The 16,203-nt window shown below is 38.5% G+C and overlaps 2 protein-coding genes across 4 annotated transcripts in view; one reads left to right on the top strand and one right to left on the bottom strand.

Moving 5' to 3' along the window:
• Positions 1-16,203, top strand: part of Arhgap6 (Rho GTPase activating protein 6) — a 584,642-nt gene that overhangs the window by 550,550 nt on the left and 17,889 nt on the right. For all 3 annotated transcript variants that reach the window (XM_060375299.1, XM_060375301.1, XM_060375300.1), the window contains one exon: positions 2,648-2,827. In XM_060375299.1, the coding sequence (XP_060231282.1) occupies positions 2,648-2,827 (180 nt within the window). The remainder of the gene's footprint in view (positions 1-2,647; positions 2,828-16,203) is intronic.
• LOC110541444 (holocytochrome c-type synthase) overlaps positions 9,830-16,203 on the bottom strand; it is a 49,818-nt gene continuing 43,444 nt past the window's right edge. The window contains exon 9 of the mRNA XM_060375302.1: positions 9,830-9,845. The gene's annotated coding sequence lies outside the window, so the exon portion shown is untranslated. The remainder of the gene's footprint in view (positions 9,846-16,203) is intronic.

Raw genomic sequence — 16,203 nt, 5'->3', positions numbered from 1 at the left:
AACATAAAACGAGGCGAACAAACCAAAGCCGCTTGGGCTGCAGCTGGAATCCATGTGCAGTTTTACAGATGGATGGTATTGCATTCCCAGAATAGCAACCAGAGAAGGAGAGAGCGGAAACAGAGCTCTGGATTGCCCTTGTTCTAAACATTCTTTTAAGTGAAACAAAATCCTCAGTTTCTTCATGCTTAAAAAAAGGGGGGGAAACTCCAATTTTACTTTAAAGGAGGCTAAGGAAGCTTTCCAGATGCTTCCAAGTTGTGAAAGGAAGAATTGGAAAATGATACGTATTTTATTTTCTCCTTAACCTTGAATTTCCAGGAAGAGGATTGAAAACTTATGGGACTTCATGTCAACAAAATAAAACAAAGACCAAGCAACTAAAAGTCCCTCAGAAAACACATCATCTCTTGGAATCTGTAAAGTTTACTACATGGAACACTTTCCCCTGGTGGTAACTTGTTTACCTGAAAATGGCCTTGCCTTCTAAAAATAAAGCAACCTGAGTTCCATGGCAAGCCTATAAGACAGTACTATGACCAGTTCCCTAGGGGGAATGCAGCTGTACCAGGCCACAGAGGAAGACAGTGCAGCCAGTCCTGATGAGACCTGATAGGCTAGGGTCAGATAGAAGGGGAGGAGGTCCTCCCCTATTAGTGGAGTAGGGGAGGGACATGGGGGAGAAGAGGGAGGGAGGGTGGGATTAGTAGGAGATGAGGGAGGAGGCCACAGCTGGTTTACAAATTGAATAATTTGTGATAAATAATAATACTTAATAAAAATAAAAAGAAATATTTAGCCAAACTTTCCTTCCCGTGTGAAAAAAAGGCAAGTAAGTAAAATGATTGCCAAGCTTTTAAAAATGCTCATATTCCTTATTATAATGATTTACTTGGAGAAATGACTCTCAAGACAGTGCTCAGCCAAGCACATAAACTGTCTTTTTGTAGATATTTCTGTACCTTATTTATAGTAACAGAAGACTGCAATGACACAAATGCATATCATTTGGCTGTGCTTAAAACAAATCATGATCAGTTTATTCAACAGGATGCTAACAGCCAAGAAAAAGGAAAGAAGGAAAAATCTTTTAAATTGATAGATAAATGCAACATGTTAGTAAGAGACAACAAGCAAGTTACAAAACAGAACAGGACGTGAGGCTCTAGCTTTCAGGGGAGGAAAAAACAACTATGTCTGTGCAAATAGGCACGTAGGAAAGCATTTGAACAACTGGATTTGGGAATTGGTAGAATAAAGGCTATTTTGTTTCTACATGCTTGCCCATGCTTTGTACTTATCAACATATTGAACATGTTGTTTTTAAAAAATGTTTTCACCTAAATAGTAGTTCGCTGCCTTCATTCTGTGCTTCCTGTTAGTGCCACACCCTGCTCACCCTGTGTCTTCCTTTTTTGTGTCTGCTTGTGAAAGTATTTGAAAAAACATCTGCAGCCACTATTCTAGCTGCAACCCTGGAAAGGCTCCGATATAGACCACTGGAATCACACTCAAAATCCAATCCAGAGGGGAATGACCAAATTTCATGGTGAATATCTGTCATAGGAAATCACACACTTGAAACTATTCTCACATTCCTTCCCAGCACGTTTCTCTTACTCTCCAAATGTCTGACACATTGTTGGTCTGTTTTATCAGCTGCCCCTTAAGGATGTTTGAGTCTAATGGATCCCACCTCAAACCTCCATATTCCTATTCTCAATCAGTTTCTCCTACTGTAACTTAAACATGGAGTCCTCACCTCCAGTGTGGCACCCTGATTCTCTGCATTGATAATCTTGGAAACTAGACTTTACCACTACTTCTTCTGTAGTTTAGAAGCTAGATCCCAAAACCTAGGCAGTGGTACAATTTCCCACATGGTCTTCCAACAATGCTGTTCCTGAGGCCATATATTGTTCTTTCAAACACACAAATCCTTTCTTTTCCATGCAAAAAACCCTTGCTTTGAAGTCCCAAATATATTCAATGTATGTTTGTGTGCTCCACAATGCTCCTTACCCAACAAACTCTGTTTTTCACCAGAAATCATTCTTTCCTTCATTCAAAAATCAGTTTTTGTCAATATTGCTACCTCTGAGTTCTGGGGTCTCTGAAGTTGGATTTCTTCTTTGTACTCAGTTCTTAGGAATGACAAGTGTATTTTCTTCCTAGAATGTGAGCCCTCTAAAATAAAGACTGTGCTATGGTGGTTGTTGGAAATGTTAAAAATAATTTTGATCCATGAGAAATGTCAAGTCTAGGGTAGGAATTGCTGAGTGGATGGATGGAGATGTTATTGATTGATGAGTAAAAGGACAGATAAAGAGACATGTTGATAAATGTGTTGCTGAATATAAATATTTTTAAGTGCAAATAGACTGGAAATGTTGACTAGGGATAGTATTATAACAAAATTTCAGAATTAAAATATTTACTTAATGTGCTATTGAGATGAGTGGTAAATTTTGATCTTCAATCCCAAATGTGAAGCAAATGGAATATTACCATGATTTTGTTGACTCTGACAAAGGTGATATTTTCCACCAAGGAAAAATTATGAAAATATATCATGGCTTATTGAACCACCCAGTATTTTAAAAAGCAACATCAAATTGAATAGTTTTTGTGACTTCTTCTCCCATAGATTACTGGGAATAAAATGACATCTCTAAACCTGGCAACCATTTTTGGACCCAACCTGCTCCACAAGCAGAAGTCATCAGACAAAGAATATTCTGTCCAGAGCTCAGCCAGAGCTGAAGAGAGCACAGCCATCATCGCTGTGGTTCAGAAGATGATTGAAAATTATGAAGCCTTGTTCATGGTAAGTGGCCATTTGATGATGATAACATCTCAATGATTTGTTTATTGGTTGCCTCTGATGGTATAATAAAACTCAAGATTTTCAATTTCTGGTTTGCAGTGCTGGTTATGAGCAAACTCATTGGAAGTCAGGCTATTTTGCTCAAATAGAAATTCCTAGTACTCTGGTGTAACTACAAAAGTTTGTTTCCATGTTCTAACTATCATATCAGAGGTATAAATGTCATCTTTTTGTCCCTTTAAGTAATCATCACATGGAGCAGTGGTTCTTGCTCAAAATATTAACAAAACACTTCTTTTGAAATTCTTTTATTTTTGTGAAATTGATGTGTTCATAACCAACCGTGGTGACATGATTTCTCCAAGGTCAATCTTGGCATTGTACCTCCTGTATGAAATTTTGCTTTTCTTTTCCATGCCCTTCCTATGTCATTTCCCATACCACTTATCTATCTCTTGAAGCCCATTACCATTCTTACTTATGTTTATCTTGTTCAGCACTGTGTTGCAGTCATGTATGGCCATTTCCTCTAATAGATTATAAATACTTTTGCAGCAAGGGCTGTGTCCTTATTATCTCCCTTCTGTATCCGCCGTACACTTTTGGAAGGTCCTTCATCTGGTAGGCACTCAGTAATTTTTTTTTATTTGTATTGAATTACCAGTTCCTGTTTTCCTTTATAAAACTGCATTGCTTGCTCTAACATCCCTTAAAACATTAGAGCAAATGCCAGTTTTCTTCTATTTCTGTTCTCTACTCAAGTTGCATGTCAATTTTTATGGGAATGTTCTCCATGTTTTTTTTGCCATTTCCTTTATCATTTGCAAATGCAATAAAGCCTGCCTAGTCTACTAGGAAAGTGATTCACAACCTGGGGCTTATAACCCCACAATCACTGGAAAATACTAATATTTACATTGCAATTCACAAAAGCAGCAAAATTACAGTTATGGGGTAGCAACAAGATAATTTTATAGTTGGGGATCAACCCAACATGAAGAACTATATTAAAGGGTCTTAGAATTAGAAAGGCTAAGAAACACTGCCTCGGGGCTTTTGTGGCTCCTTCACCCAAGAATGCTAGCTAACTCTTTTGACTCTCCTTCAGCATTTATCTATACTTATCAAATACTTTGCAGTAAACGTATTGCCACACTTGTCCAATAACCATTTATTTTGGATATTCAAGTGTCAGTGATTTGGAATAGCTTCTATATGTATCTTACCTGTATATTGAGATCAAGTAATTCAATACCATATAAGCATTAATTCAACTCATGTGACTTGGAAAACAACTAATTCTTAAGGTTATAACCAGAATTATTTGCTATGAGAAATAATTACATAGACTATAAATATCTGTCTACATGTTACTAATTATGAGATTGGCAACATGAACTGCCTTGAATGTCAGTATTTTAGCACCAGAGACAGAAGTATCATACTGTTTTTAATGGACACTTGATGCACTGCTTTATTCGTGGTGATTTAGGAACCCCAAATCCTTATACTATAAGATTCTGTTTTATTTAGGCCTTAAGGTATACCTAAAAGTAGTTCCCATCAAATGCACTCAATTCTATTGGCCAGAACTTAGACATAGATCATATTTAACTGCAATGGAGGCTGGGAGTTGTACTTTGGTGAGAAGCCCATATGGAAGAGAAAATGTATTTATCACAGTGAACAGCAGAGGTGTCTTGCTCCCTATTGTGTCTCTGAAGCATTGTCCCTGTGTTGTACATAGAAAGCTCTAAAAATTATTAAATTAGTCTTCAACTCTACAAATTTCACACTTTAGTCAAAATCCTCATAATTAATTACATATTGGATGAATCAAATGTCTGAACTTTTCAATATTTTCATCAAGTTTTAAGTCATATATCATCTTGCCAAGTTGTCTTGGCATTACTTCATGTTCTCTGGACTTTTTTGACAAAATAATATCTCTCATCAATATTAATTCTATTCTCTAAATTTATAATTTTAAGCAAAGTTTTCCTTTATATTATACCATAAACCATCAGGAATATCTTTTCACCTTAGATACTAACAAAATATTTCCTGATCTCCTTGAAAGGCAGAGGTCACTGTAATTATGTCATCTTTCTGCTCTCTACTTCCTGCCACCTGGAATAATCAGGACAGCAGCAAAACATCACTATTCTGTCTCTTGTGAAACTTTCCAAATCTGACTTTATTTTTATCACTTTCTGCAGAGATTGATGTTGATATTCTCTTGAGAATTAACAAATATTTTTTTGTACAAAATTATGGTTTGTATTTCTTAAGAAAGCCTATCTTTATGACCTTTTCTAAAGTCTAATGCCTCCATCCTCAGATCCTCATTCTACTATTTCTGCTGTGACTCCTCTGCTTACTGCTAACACACACACACACACACACACACACACACACACACACACACACACTACCCTGACTTCATGTTCACACTCTGTTCTTTTTCTCCTTAGAAGTCATCACCACTACTAGAGAATTTTGCTAATTTTTCTTTTTGTTGTGTTTCTCCTCACTAAAATGTAATATTTTCTGGTACAAGCATTAATTTCTGCTTTGCCAATGAGATGGTAGAATCAAGGTAAATATTGGTTAGATTCCTTAGTGAATTGATAGTAGCTGTGTGATACGTGATTTCTTTCTCACAAGTTTGGGCATGAAGGAATTAAGTATATTTTTCTTAGCATAAGTTAACCATCAGTGTAATCATGTCTGATATTCTTAGATAGACTGTGGTAACTATATTGAAAAAAAAAGAACAGTAGAAAGAATGGAAGGGAGAAGGACAAAGATCCAGAGATCCCTAACCAGAGTCTGTAAAACTAATTGGAACCAGAAAACTTGACTGCAATCCTGTCTCTGCTATGTTAGTTACATGACCTCATCTTTGATTTCTATTTCATTAGTTATCATAGACTAGTCTTAAATGAATGCTTTCCAAGATCCATTTTAGGTCTAACATCTGTGTAGTTCAAGTGATCCAGAACTGACTTCTCTTTTTATATTTCTTAAAATCCTAGAAGGAAAATTAATTTCACCACAATTTTTTTATTCTCTTGCCATGCTTGGCCTTTCAGAATCTTTTCAGCTATACCAAGGATCATGGAAGCTCATGCATATGAGTGGATGAAAATCCAATTACATTTGTATAAAATTTTGTTTAGTATTTTGTTTTTAATATGCTTATTGAATATTTACTGCTCCCAAAATGGTGATGAAGCTGGACGAACAGAATCTGTTAGCTGACTAAAGGTAATTAGCCATAGTGCTCTTCATAGTCCCTGGGAAGGTTTATGAGTTGGAAAAGAGATACACAGCTACCAATGACACTAGAAATGAAGACTTATCAGCAGAGATGGCTGTGAGCTTTTCCTTAAAAGCACAAAGCATCCTGCAAGCAGTCATTCCATAGAAGTGTTGAGCATGTCTCCTATGTGACCAGAATCTGATTTCACGGGAAACGGGAAAAGGCAAGAAAGAACCTGGTTTGGCTCACAGTATTAAAGAGTCACCTAAATTCAGAGGATAACATGATTCAAGAATCAGACTAGTGTCTGGGGCTATATCTATGTGATAGAATTCTTACCTATGTATGAGTCTTGGATTCTATCCCCTTAAACCATGAGAACATGGGATTTGGGGGCATTTAAATTTTTTTATTTAATTATTTTACAGCTTGATCCCAGCCCACTCCCTCCTCTCTGTCAGTCCTATCCTCATAACCCCTTCTTCCAGTACCACTCTCCTACTTCTTAGATAAGTGGAAGCCCCAAAGGGGTATCAAACTACCCTGACACCTCTAGTCTCAGCAGGACTATGTGCATCCTCTCCCACTGAGGCCTGACAAGGCAGCCAAGAAGCAGGGATCCAGAGGCAGGCAACAGAGTAGGCCACAATTCCAACTCCGATTATTAGGGGACCCACATGTTGACCACACTGCACATCTGCTGTGTAGGGGGTCTAGGTCTATTCAATGCATGCTCTTTGGTTGGTGGTTCAGTCTCTGTGATCCATGGGCCCAGGTTAGTTGACTCTGTTTTTTTAAGAAGTCAGATTAGCCACTTACTAGTAAATCTTTTAACTGAAAATAGGCCCTAATGACCCATTTTCCACCGTCAAAGTCAAAGTGTGATGTGGTAGCTTATGGTTATAATCCTGCTACTTAAGAGACTGAGGCAAGGCATCGTCCAGTGCTAGAGGCCAGCCTGGGTTATATAGTGAATTCCATGCCAGCCCAAGCTACAGTTTAAGACTCTATCTCAGCCTGCTTCCCCCAAAACACCAAGGCAGAAGATTATAGTAGTAGTTCTCAAGCTTCACTGTGCATCCAGGTTTGCAAGGAATCTTGTTAGACATTCAGATTCCTAGGCTACTTTCCAGAAGACTGAATTGAATAGGACCAAGCCCAGGAATCAGCACATTCTAATGAATCCCTTCAGGAAATTTAACTAGATTCCTATCATGCCTAGGGAAACCACATATTGGGAAATACAGATTGGGTGGAGAGACCATGAGTTTTAGGATTAGTTATCAAAATTCAGATTGCTTCCAATCTATGTATTTGTGATACAACCTCTGATCCTGTGTTTAACTTCTCTAAGCCCTTATTTTTCATTTGAACACAGGGAACTTCCCAGAGACTCATGTTCCAACCATGGAGATAACCTAGAACCCCTGCACAGATGTAGCCCATGGCAGTTCAGTATCCAAGTGGGTTACATAGTAATGGGAAGAGGGACTGCCTCTGATATAATCTGATTGGCCTGCTCTTTGACCACCTCCCCCTGAAGGGGGAGCAGCTTTACCAGGCCACAGTAGAGGACAATTCAGTCACTTTTGATGAGAACTGATAGACTAAGATCAGAAAGGAAAGGAGAACCTCCCCTATCAGTGGACTTGGGGAGTGGCATGCATGCAGAAAGGGGAGGGAGGGTGGGATTGGGAGGGGAGGAGGGAGGGGCCTATGGGGGATACAAAATGAATAAAGTGTAATTAATAAAAATAAATAAATAAATTTAAAAAAATGAAATTAAAGGAGCTACTTTATATGACTGCTTGAAACTTAGAAATGATATGTAGCACATGTCATTTTGAAAGGCATGTAGCACAAGACTGGCATATAGTGGGCACAAAAATCCAACTACTACTACCATTACACTTAAGGAATATAAACGTGTTTGTGAAACACATTCACATGCTGCCTTGGGGTAAAAAAGCCAACTGGACATTACAAATGATATTTTCACCTGCCAGCAGGTGTACACTTCTTTTTCTTCTTTCCATTGCACCAATAACTTGGAGGGTGGAGTTGATATAGTGTTTCTCTGTGTAGCCTTAAATGTCTGAAAATTTGCTCTGTAGACAAGACTGGACTTGAACTCACAAAGGTCCACCTGCTCTCCTTCCTGAGTACTGAAACTAAACCACCTGGGCACACTGATAGATTTTTTAACCCATTACATAATTAACTTATTTACTATGACCATGGAAACCAAATAGAATACAAATCTTATAATGGAAAAGGATTTTTTTTTTTTTTTTTTTTGCTTGTTGAGACATTATATCCTTGTATGCCCTGGGTATCCTTAAGCTTACACTTCTCCGGCCTCATCCTTTCCAGTACTAAGAATGCAGGCATGCCCTATTACACCTGATGAAAAGACAGATTTTAGGTTGTTCCACACATGGACACCCATAGCATCTAGAAAGTATGTGGCAGAAGACAGCATTCAGAAATGATGTCTTGAATACTGTGACTATACTTCCAGAAGAAAAATGTATTTCTGGGTGTTTTTTTTTTTTCTTTTTTTTGGGGGGGAGGCAGGGGGGAGTCAGGTGCCTTCATCTACAATTCCCATACTTCTAAATCACGACTTTCCATGTCTGTAAACAATTTACAAACTGGTTAACATGAAATGGTACTTTCTGACAACACCAGAAAAGGAAGATGAGAATCATTTATTTGTTGAAATGATCATTGGTATCCCAAGTAAAAAGCATTTATTCTGGAAATCATTGACACACTAATTGGTCTTCAAGCTGTTGCTTTTGAGTGATGGTGAAACTCACAGTGAAAATAATTCCATACTCTTAGAATTAATGAGAGCTTCAGAGTGGAACGGAGAAACCTGTCAGGTTGTGGTAGGGGCTGATGATTTCATGGTTCATGCGAAAGTGTTTTCAGGAAAGGGCAAGGAAAAAAAAAAGACACCACATGGAGGTAATAGAGTAGTCTTAGATGCAGTGGATATGTAGAAAAGAACCATATTCTCATTGCATTGCTTGCTAGCCCAAGCTAGAAGGCATGTGAGAAATTTTAAATCAGCACTACTGGCAGCAAAGATCAGCACATGTAAATTTATGAAGCAATCCATTTTTTTAAAATATACTTTATGAAAAAAATTACCTTAAAAAAAAAAGGTCATACAGTATGGTGAGGTTTCCACATCCCCCTCATTATATATGATTTCCATCTCCATGCTAATAGAGTAAAACTAACCACTGTATGCCACAGATTGAGCTAGGCACTATGTACAACATTGGCTTCTCTAGATAGTACCAGCATTCTGTAAGGAGTAAGACAAGTTTGTGAGCCCAAGCAATGTCGTGACTAAGTAGCTTACCTCTAAAGCATAATGTCTTCCCACAGGGGGAAAAAAATAAAAGGGGCATTTTGGTGTAGTATCTCAGATAAGGAGGCTAATTGTTGACAAAGAAAGAGAAACCAGGAGATCCTTTACAATCGTCATACCTCCAAGCTAGTCAGAGCATCTTCCAATTTCATGTTTAAGCCAGTAGGTGTATCCAATAGCCAGTCTGAGCTCCTGGTGGTGCTTTGCTCAGGTATACTTGTCTGCAGAGACACAACACCTTCTCCATTGACATCATATACAGGTCGAGAGAACAAAATATATTACTTCTTAGCTGATTCCATTGCCTTTCACCTGTTGCCATTCGAGCACTGTTATTTTTTTCTTTTCTTCCTATGCTTTGTATCATCCTTAAAAAAAAAAAAAGAAAAAGAAAAAAATCTTTAAGTCTTCCACTGTATTTGTTCACTAAGTTTCTTCAGGTACCCAAAAACCTTTAAGAAATAGTCAATAAAGTCAGGGCACTTTGGATCAAACCTTTAATGCTAGCATTCTAGAGACTAAGTCAGGAGGATTCCTATGAGTTTGAGGTTACCTTGGACTACATGGTGAGTTCCAGGCCAGTCTGAGCTACCGCAAGTCTGAGAACCTGCTTAAAGAATAAAAAGCAAAAGCAAAGAAATATTTACCAAATTGAATTCCTCTTGAACCTCCACATACACCCACATCCTCCTAAAATAATGAACCACTGTCAAACTGGAGCTACACAAAAGGTTTCAGGATAATTTTGACCTTGTTTTGAGCTTCTACGATCCTTACCAGCCAAAGTGATTCCTTTTAGCATGTGAACTAAAATGTACATCATGATTCCAAAGGCCTTCACTTTTGCTGGGGAGTGCTGAGAATTTGAAATGCCAAAGCATTCTTCTTGATCAAGTACAAAGCACTGGACTGCTGTGGAACAGCCAGTGGCACACATAGTAGAGCTGGGTCCTGGGAACTGTTGTTCAGGGAGCACCTAATGGTTTATTATGAAGAAAACTTGTACCATTTCCCCCCTGAGTGGTTTATGGAATAAACTACCTCACAGAAGTTATACTCTAGGCAATCATTCAAGGTTTCATTTTTAATTTGATGGGGTAGATTTTAATTGTGACAGTTTCATTCCTGTATATGTGCAGAGTTTACATTTTTTTCTCTGAAGCAAGGGAGTACAAAGTTCTTTTGATTTTTGGAATAACATTATGCTTTGAAAACTCACATTAAAATCTAAGGAGTTGAGTCTCCAGATAAACACAACCATAAATGGTACGCCTAGAAAATGTCTATAATTACCAAATCCTTGACTAAAATCCAATTGAGATTTTTTAATGGCAAACAAGGAACTAAGTGAAGGATCACTTTCTTTTTTAATTTTTTTATTTTTTAATTAATTGCAGTTTATTCACTTTTTATCCGAGCTGTAGCCCTCTCCTTCATTCCTTCTCAATTCCACCCTCCTTCCCTCATCTACTCCCATGACCTTCTCCAAGTCCTATCGGGGAGGTCTTCCTCCCCTTCCCTCTGACCCTAGCCTATCAGATTTCATCAGGACTGGTTGCATTATCTTCCTCTGTGTCCTCCTAAGGCTGCTCCCCCCTCAGAGGGAGGTGATCAAAGAGCCAGCCACTGAGTTCATGTCAGAGACAGTCCCTGTTCCCCTTACTAGAGAACCCACTTGGAGACTGAGCTGTCATGGGATATATCTTTGCAGGGGTTCTGGGTTATCTCCATGCATGGTCCTGGGTTGGAGCATCAGTCTCAGAAAATATCCCCAGACCTGGATATTTTGGTTCTGTTACTCTCCTTGTGGAGCTCCTGTCCCCTCCAGATCTTTCTATCCCCCTTCTTTCATAAGATTCCCTGCACTCTGCCCAAAATTTGACTATGAGTTTCATCATCTGCTTTGATACCCTTCTGGGTAGAGTTCTTCAGAGACCCTATGTGGTAGGCTTCTGTCCTGTTGCCTGTTTTCTACCTCTTCCAATGTTCCTCCTGTTTGCCTATCTGTGTGTGGATTGATCATCTTACCCAAGGTCCTGAAGGATCACTTTGGACTAGTTGGTTTTTTGTTTGTTTTCATTTCAACATATACAATTGTTTGAAGAAGAAAAAAAAATTGTTTTCTCAAGTATCCCTTTTCAATATAAAGGAAAACCTTTTCCAGAAGCTTGGTGTTTGGGGAGAACTTAATCAGGATTGTACATATGATCTTGCCCTAATGTTAAGCAAGAGTAACTAAGAGAGACTATCTGAGTACCAAGACTTCATCTGAATCTGTCTTTGCCTTCAGATGGTCTGCCTTCTCAGGATTTCCCAGTAAGAAGTCTTGAGCTCTGACTTTTTTTTTAACTTGACACATATTAGAGTAATTTGGAAATAAGACACCCCATGGAGAAAAATGTCCCCACCAGATTGGTCTGTGGGATGGCCTTAGGTGCATTTTCTTTTTTTTTTTTTTTTCAATGCAGTTTATTCAGGAACCTTGAACAATCATCTGACCCTGGGGAAAGCCAGCCCACAGCTTAAATAGCCTCTGGGTAGCCAACCCAGGCGTGCCACGGGGGCAATGCAGATAGGTCCACATACATGGAAGCAAGCCAGATCCTCAGCCTTAGCCAAATGGGAATTGTTCGTGACAGAGAGCACTCACCATCGGGAAGGTGGAAGGCAGAAACCAGCTCCATCTTTAAGGCATAGCATTCCGTAGCTCTCTACAGTTCCCCCTTTTTGTTTTAGACGCATCAGGCAAGAGTAGAGGTCTGATCTCTGATATTAGAAATAAATTGGGACTTTGTACCGATGTTCGTTTAGGTGTCATCCACCCAAAGAGCATCAGAACCGACCGATACCTTTTTCTCAGAGGCGGGACCTGGGGCATCAACCGGTATGCAACCAGACATGCTCTTCTCTGGGTCCAAAGCGGCTGACCCTGAGTGCAGTGCTTAGCCTCGCATCCTGAGCATAACATTTTAGCTTTTTATGGTATCCAACCATGCTTGGGGAGAATGTCCTGCTTCAATGGCTGTAAAGGCCTGAATGATCATGGCTGCATCACACTGTTGTGAGACTCTAATCTTGCATATATACCACAGGCAAACCAAGGAGACCAACACCAGAAGGCCTGCTAACGCTCCCATGCCCGCCCATTCCTTCAGATGATTCATGGCTGCAGCAATCCATGATGATAATCCTGTGGCATTTTCTTAATTAACAATTCATGTGGGATGACCCAGTCCACTAGGACAGTGCTACTCTTGGGCAGATGGGCTTGAGTTATATCAGAAAGCAGGCTGAGGAAGCCAGGGATCCGCACTTTTCTGTGGCTTCTGCTTCACTTTCTGCCTCTAGGTGCCTACTATGACTCCTTATCCTAACTGCCCTCAGTGATGGACCTTAGAGTTGTATACCAAAATAACCTTTCTTCCCAAAGTTGAATTTCGTCACAGTGATTTATCACAGCAATAGACACCCTACCTAAGACATGGTCTGATGAAAGAAAAGCAATGTAAGGGTAGGGAGAGAACACAAAAACTTGCTTCAAGTTCACTGTGGTAGGGCTGTGATATCACAGAGCAAATGTTATCCTTCATGATATAAGTATTTACCTTTTCATGTTTAGCTTATTTCACATATTTCTAACTAAGCCTTTTGCTGCCAGCCCTCCTTTCAATGATTATGGTGTCTTCAGATGTGTTATCTTTTTTGATAACTTGTTCCTAATGGAAAATGCGATGAGTAGGGCAAGCATGCCGGATTGCAGATGCAAGCACAGGGAGGAGCCTGACATGTCCCAGTCTGCCTTAATTATAAGCAGCACCGCCAGACCCAGACCTTAAGGGCTGTGGAGTCAGATACTTCTTAGCCAGCAACTCCACCCCCATGGAAATGGGCAGAAGTGACCAGCTTAAGTGAACATTCATTTACTGTTAATTTAGGGGCTTAATAAAAAAAAATAATAAAAAAAAAAACAAAACAAAAAAAACAAATTCTCAGTAAATATACTGGTAGGAAGCTGTGTGGACTGTGTGGAGCATACCCTTCTGGGATTGGGGAGACTGGGTGTCACACTGTTCTTTGAAGTTGGTGTTTCCTGTTAGTTTATTTAGAGGGTTTTGCTTCTTTATTAAGTCCCTAAATTAATAGCAAATTTATGTTTATCCGATTGAAATTGAGCCTATAGTTTGAATATATTTTTAGTTAAAATGTAGCAAAGGTGCAAATATAGAAAATGAGAAGTCACTGGACAGAATGCTAGTTCCACCTTGGGATGTGAATATTTGAAAATCAGTTCAGGGTCTCATTTCCACTTCCTTAATTCTTTTCGCCACTGGATCCAGTCTTTTCTGGAATATTCTTCCCAATTAAAAAAAAAAAAGAGTTCTAGAAGGTTCTTTAAATCACTCTGAAACAAAAAAAAAAAATGGTATTTAAAGGACATAATGCAGTTAATAAATTCTATGCACTCAAGTTAATTTTACAGACTACATAAGAAAATGTTAGCTCTTCCTTTTCATTGTGGAGTCACATTCTTAAACTGTATCTTGCATGTATATGTAAATTGTTTCTCCAAGCCAAAATGCTATCCTGGGACTTTCAAAAAGAAATTATATATAGATTTATAGCCCTGACCCATTTTATGTGCCTTTGCTACCAAGTGAAAGTCGCACGTACTACATAAAATAACCCTCAACAACTATAATTTCTTGGCAGTGATGCCTAGTTCAATGAGTAAAAACTCAAAAATGCAGACTAGTTCGACCAAATGTACAGCAAGTTTTCTATTAAATAATGACACTTCTTGTAACCTATTATAATAGGTTTTTCTGATTCTCTACACTGGTAATTTATCATCATACAAACCGTATATTCTCAGGGTATCAGCAAAGAGGGACTTGTATCACTCCAAAGGACACGCACTCTTGTTTATTTTTCAATGGGAACAGTTTGGCGCTTGGAGCAAAACTCTGTATTACATATCTAAGTGTAACAAATTTTAAATTTAATTAACTATGAATATGAAAGCATTTTACTAATTTGCCCCTAGATGTTCCTTATAAAAATTAGTTCAAGATATACATTTTTGGCTTATATTATTTTTGCTTTGCTCATCTAATTTTTCAGTGCTGGGAATCAAACTTAGGGCCTTACCCATTTAAGGCAAGCACTCTTCCACGGAATACTCAGCCCCACCCCTAGCTTCCTTGACACAGGGCTTTACTATATAGCCCACATTTGGATTCACACTTACGCCTTCTGCCTCACTCTATATATGCCACAATGCCTAGATGTTATTCATTTTTAAAAATATTCTCTCACTTGGAGCCAACAGGATGGCTCTGTAAGTAAAGGTTTTAACACAAATCTGATGAGCCACATAGTGGAAGACAACCAGCTCCAGCAACTTGTCCTCTGACTTCCACATGCATGCCCACACACATCAAATAAATTAATATAAAAATTTAAATTAAAAAATGGTTTTAATTTTACTCTTTATGTATTAATCACAATATATAATTACATATATCTATTTGATCATGCTAATAGACACATGAAGTTAAAATGATAGGGTTTCAATTGCTTAGTTTATCTAGTATAGTAAGAGGCTGCAATCTATTCACAACTTTTCTTCTCGTTACCTTTTAATTTTCAGAGCAGTGTTTTTATCATAGAGCTTAAATGCCATCTATGTGTGTCTTTCACATTTCTGTGCCCCGCCAGGAACTATAAACTGAATTCCAAATCCTCATTTTTGGCTGCCTACTAGATGCTTCCACTTGGATGTCTCAGAGACATCATCATAGCAAAGCTTATCTCCTGAATTTCACCTAGCTTCCCCCCCCTTGCATCTCAAAATCATTCAATAATTTCTCCATTGTGTTACCTAAATCACAAAACTTGAAACTATTTTTTTCTCTCTCTGTCTCTCATTCTCTTCCTTTCCTTCCAATAAATTAGCTTGAGTTATCTTCTTTGTGTTTAAGATCTAAATATCTCATCTCACTGTCCAGTATCAGCACCACCATTACTGGTTGGTACCTATCAGTTATCCCTGTTAGTTTTTCTTGCTTCAACCCTGGCTTTCCATTCTACTTTCCAGTGAGAAGCCAGACTGTTAGCAATTGTGTTAGTCATCAGATCAAGATCTCTAGTAGATCTCCAGTCACTTTGAACAAGAACAGAAGTCTGAATCACAATCTAAAGGAGTCTGCAACATCTGTCCCTGGCTACCTGCTTCCCCTCTACCACCCACTTCTTCCTCACTTTCTTACAGTCTTGCTAGATACTCATTGCTCTAGACTGGAGACTTTTAACATTAATTTCTTCCTTCTGCTTGGGGTAATTTTCTCCAACTTTGCTTTTTTTCCCTAAAATGTCATTTTCCCACAACATTATCACCCCATTTAATATTGCTCCTCTTTCAGCATTTTTTTCCATCCTTGTTTGCTGTTCTCTACAGGATTCATGTTGTGCTTTTCTTCTGTATTTGTTTAATGCCCATTTCACTATGTTTGTTGCCAAATCCACAAATACAAGAATTCTTGGATGTTTGGTTTGTAGCTGAATACTTAAATTCCTTTCCTGGTATTCTTTAAGCATTGACTAAATATTGATGCAATGAATGAAAAAAAAAATGGACATGAGAGAATGCCAGAGAACAAAACCCAGTGGTGTTGAAATATAGGATATCTCAAACACTGTTGGAGGAGAAGGTGGGAACTACATACA

The sequence above is a fragment of the Meriones unguiculatus genome, chromosome X, assembly GCF_030254825.1.
Source record: "Meriones unguiculatus strain TT.TT164.6M chromosome X, Bangor_MerUng_6.1, whole genome shotgun sequence".
In the NCBI taxonomy this organism is placed as follows: domain Eukaryota; kingdom Metazoa; phylum Chordata; class Mammalia; order Rodentia; family Muridae; genus Meriones; species Meriones unguiculatus.
This window is presented reverse-complemented; position numbering and strand designations above follow the sequence as displayed.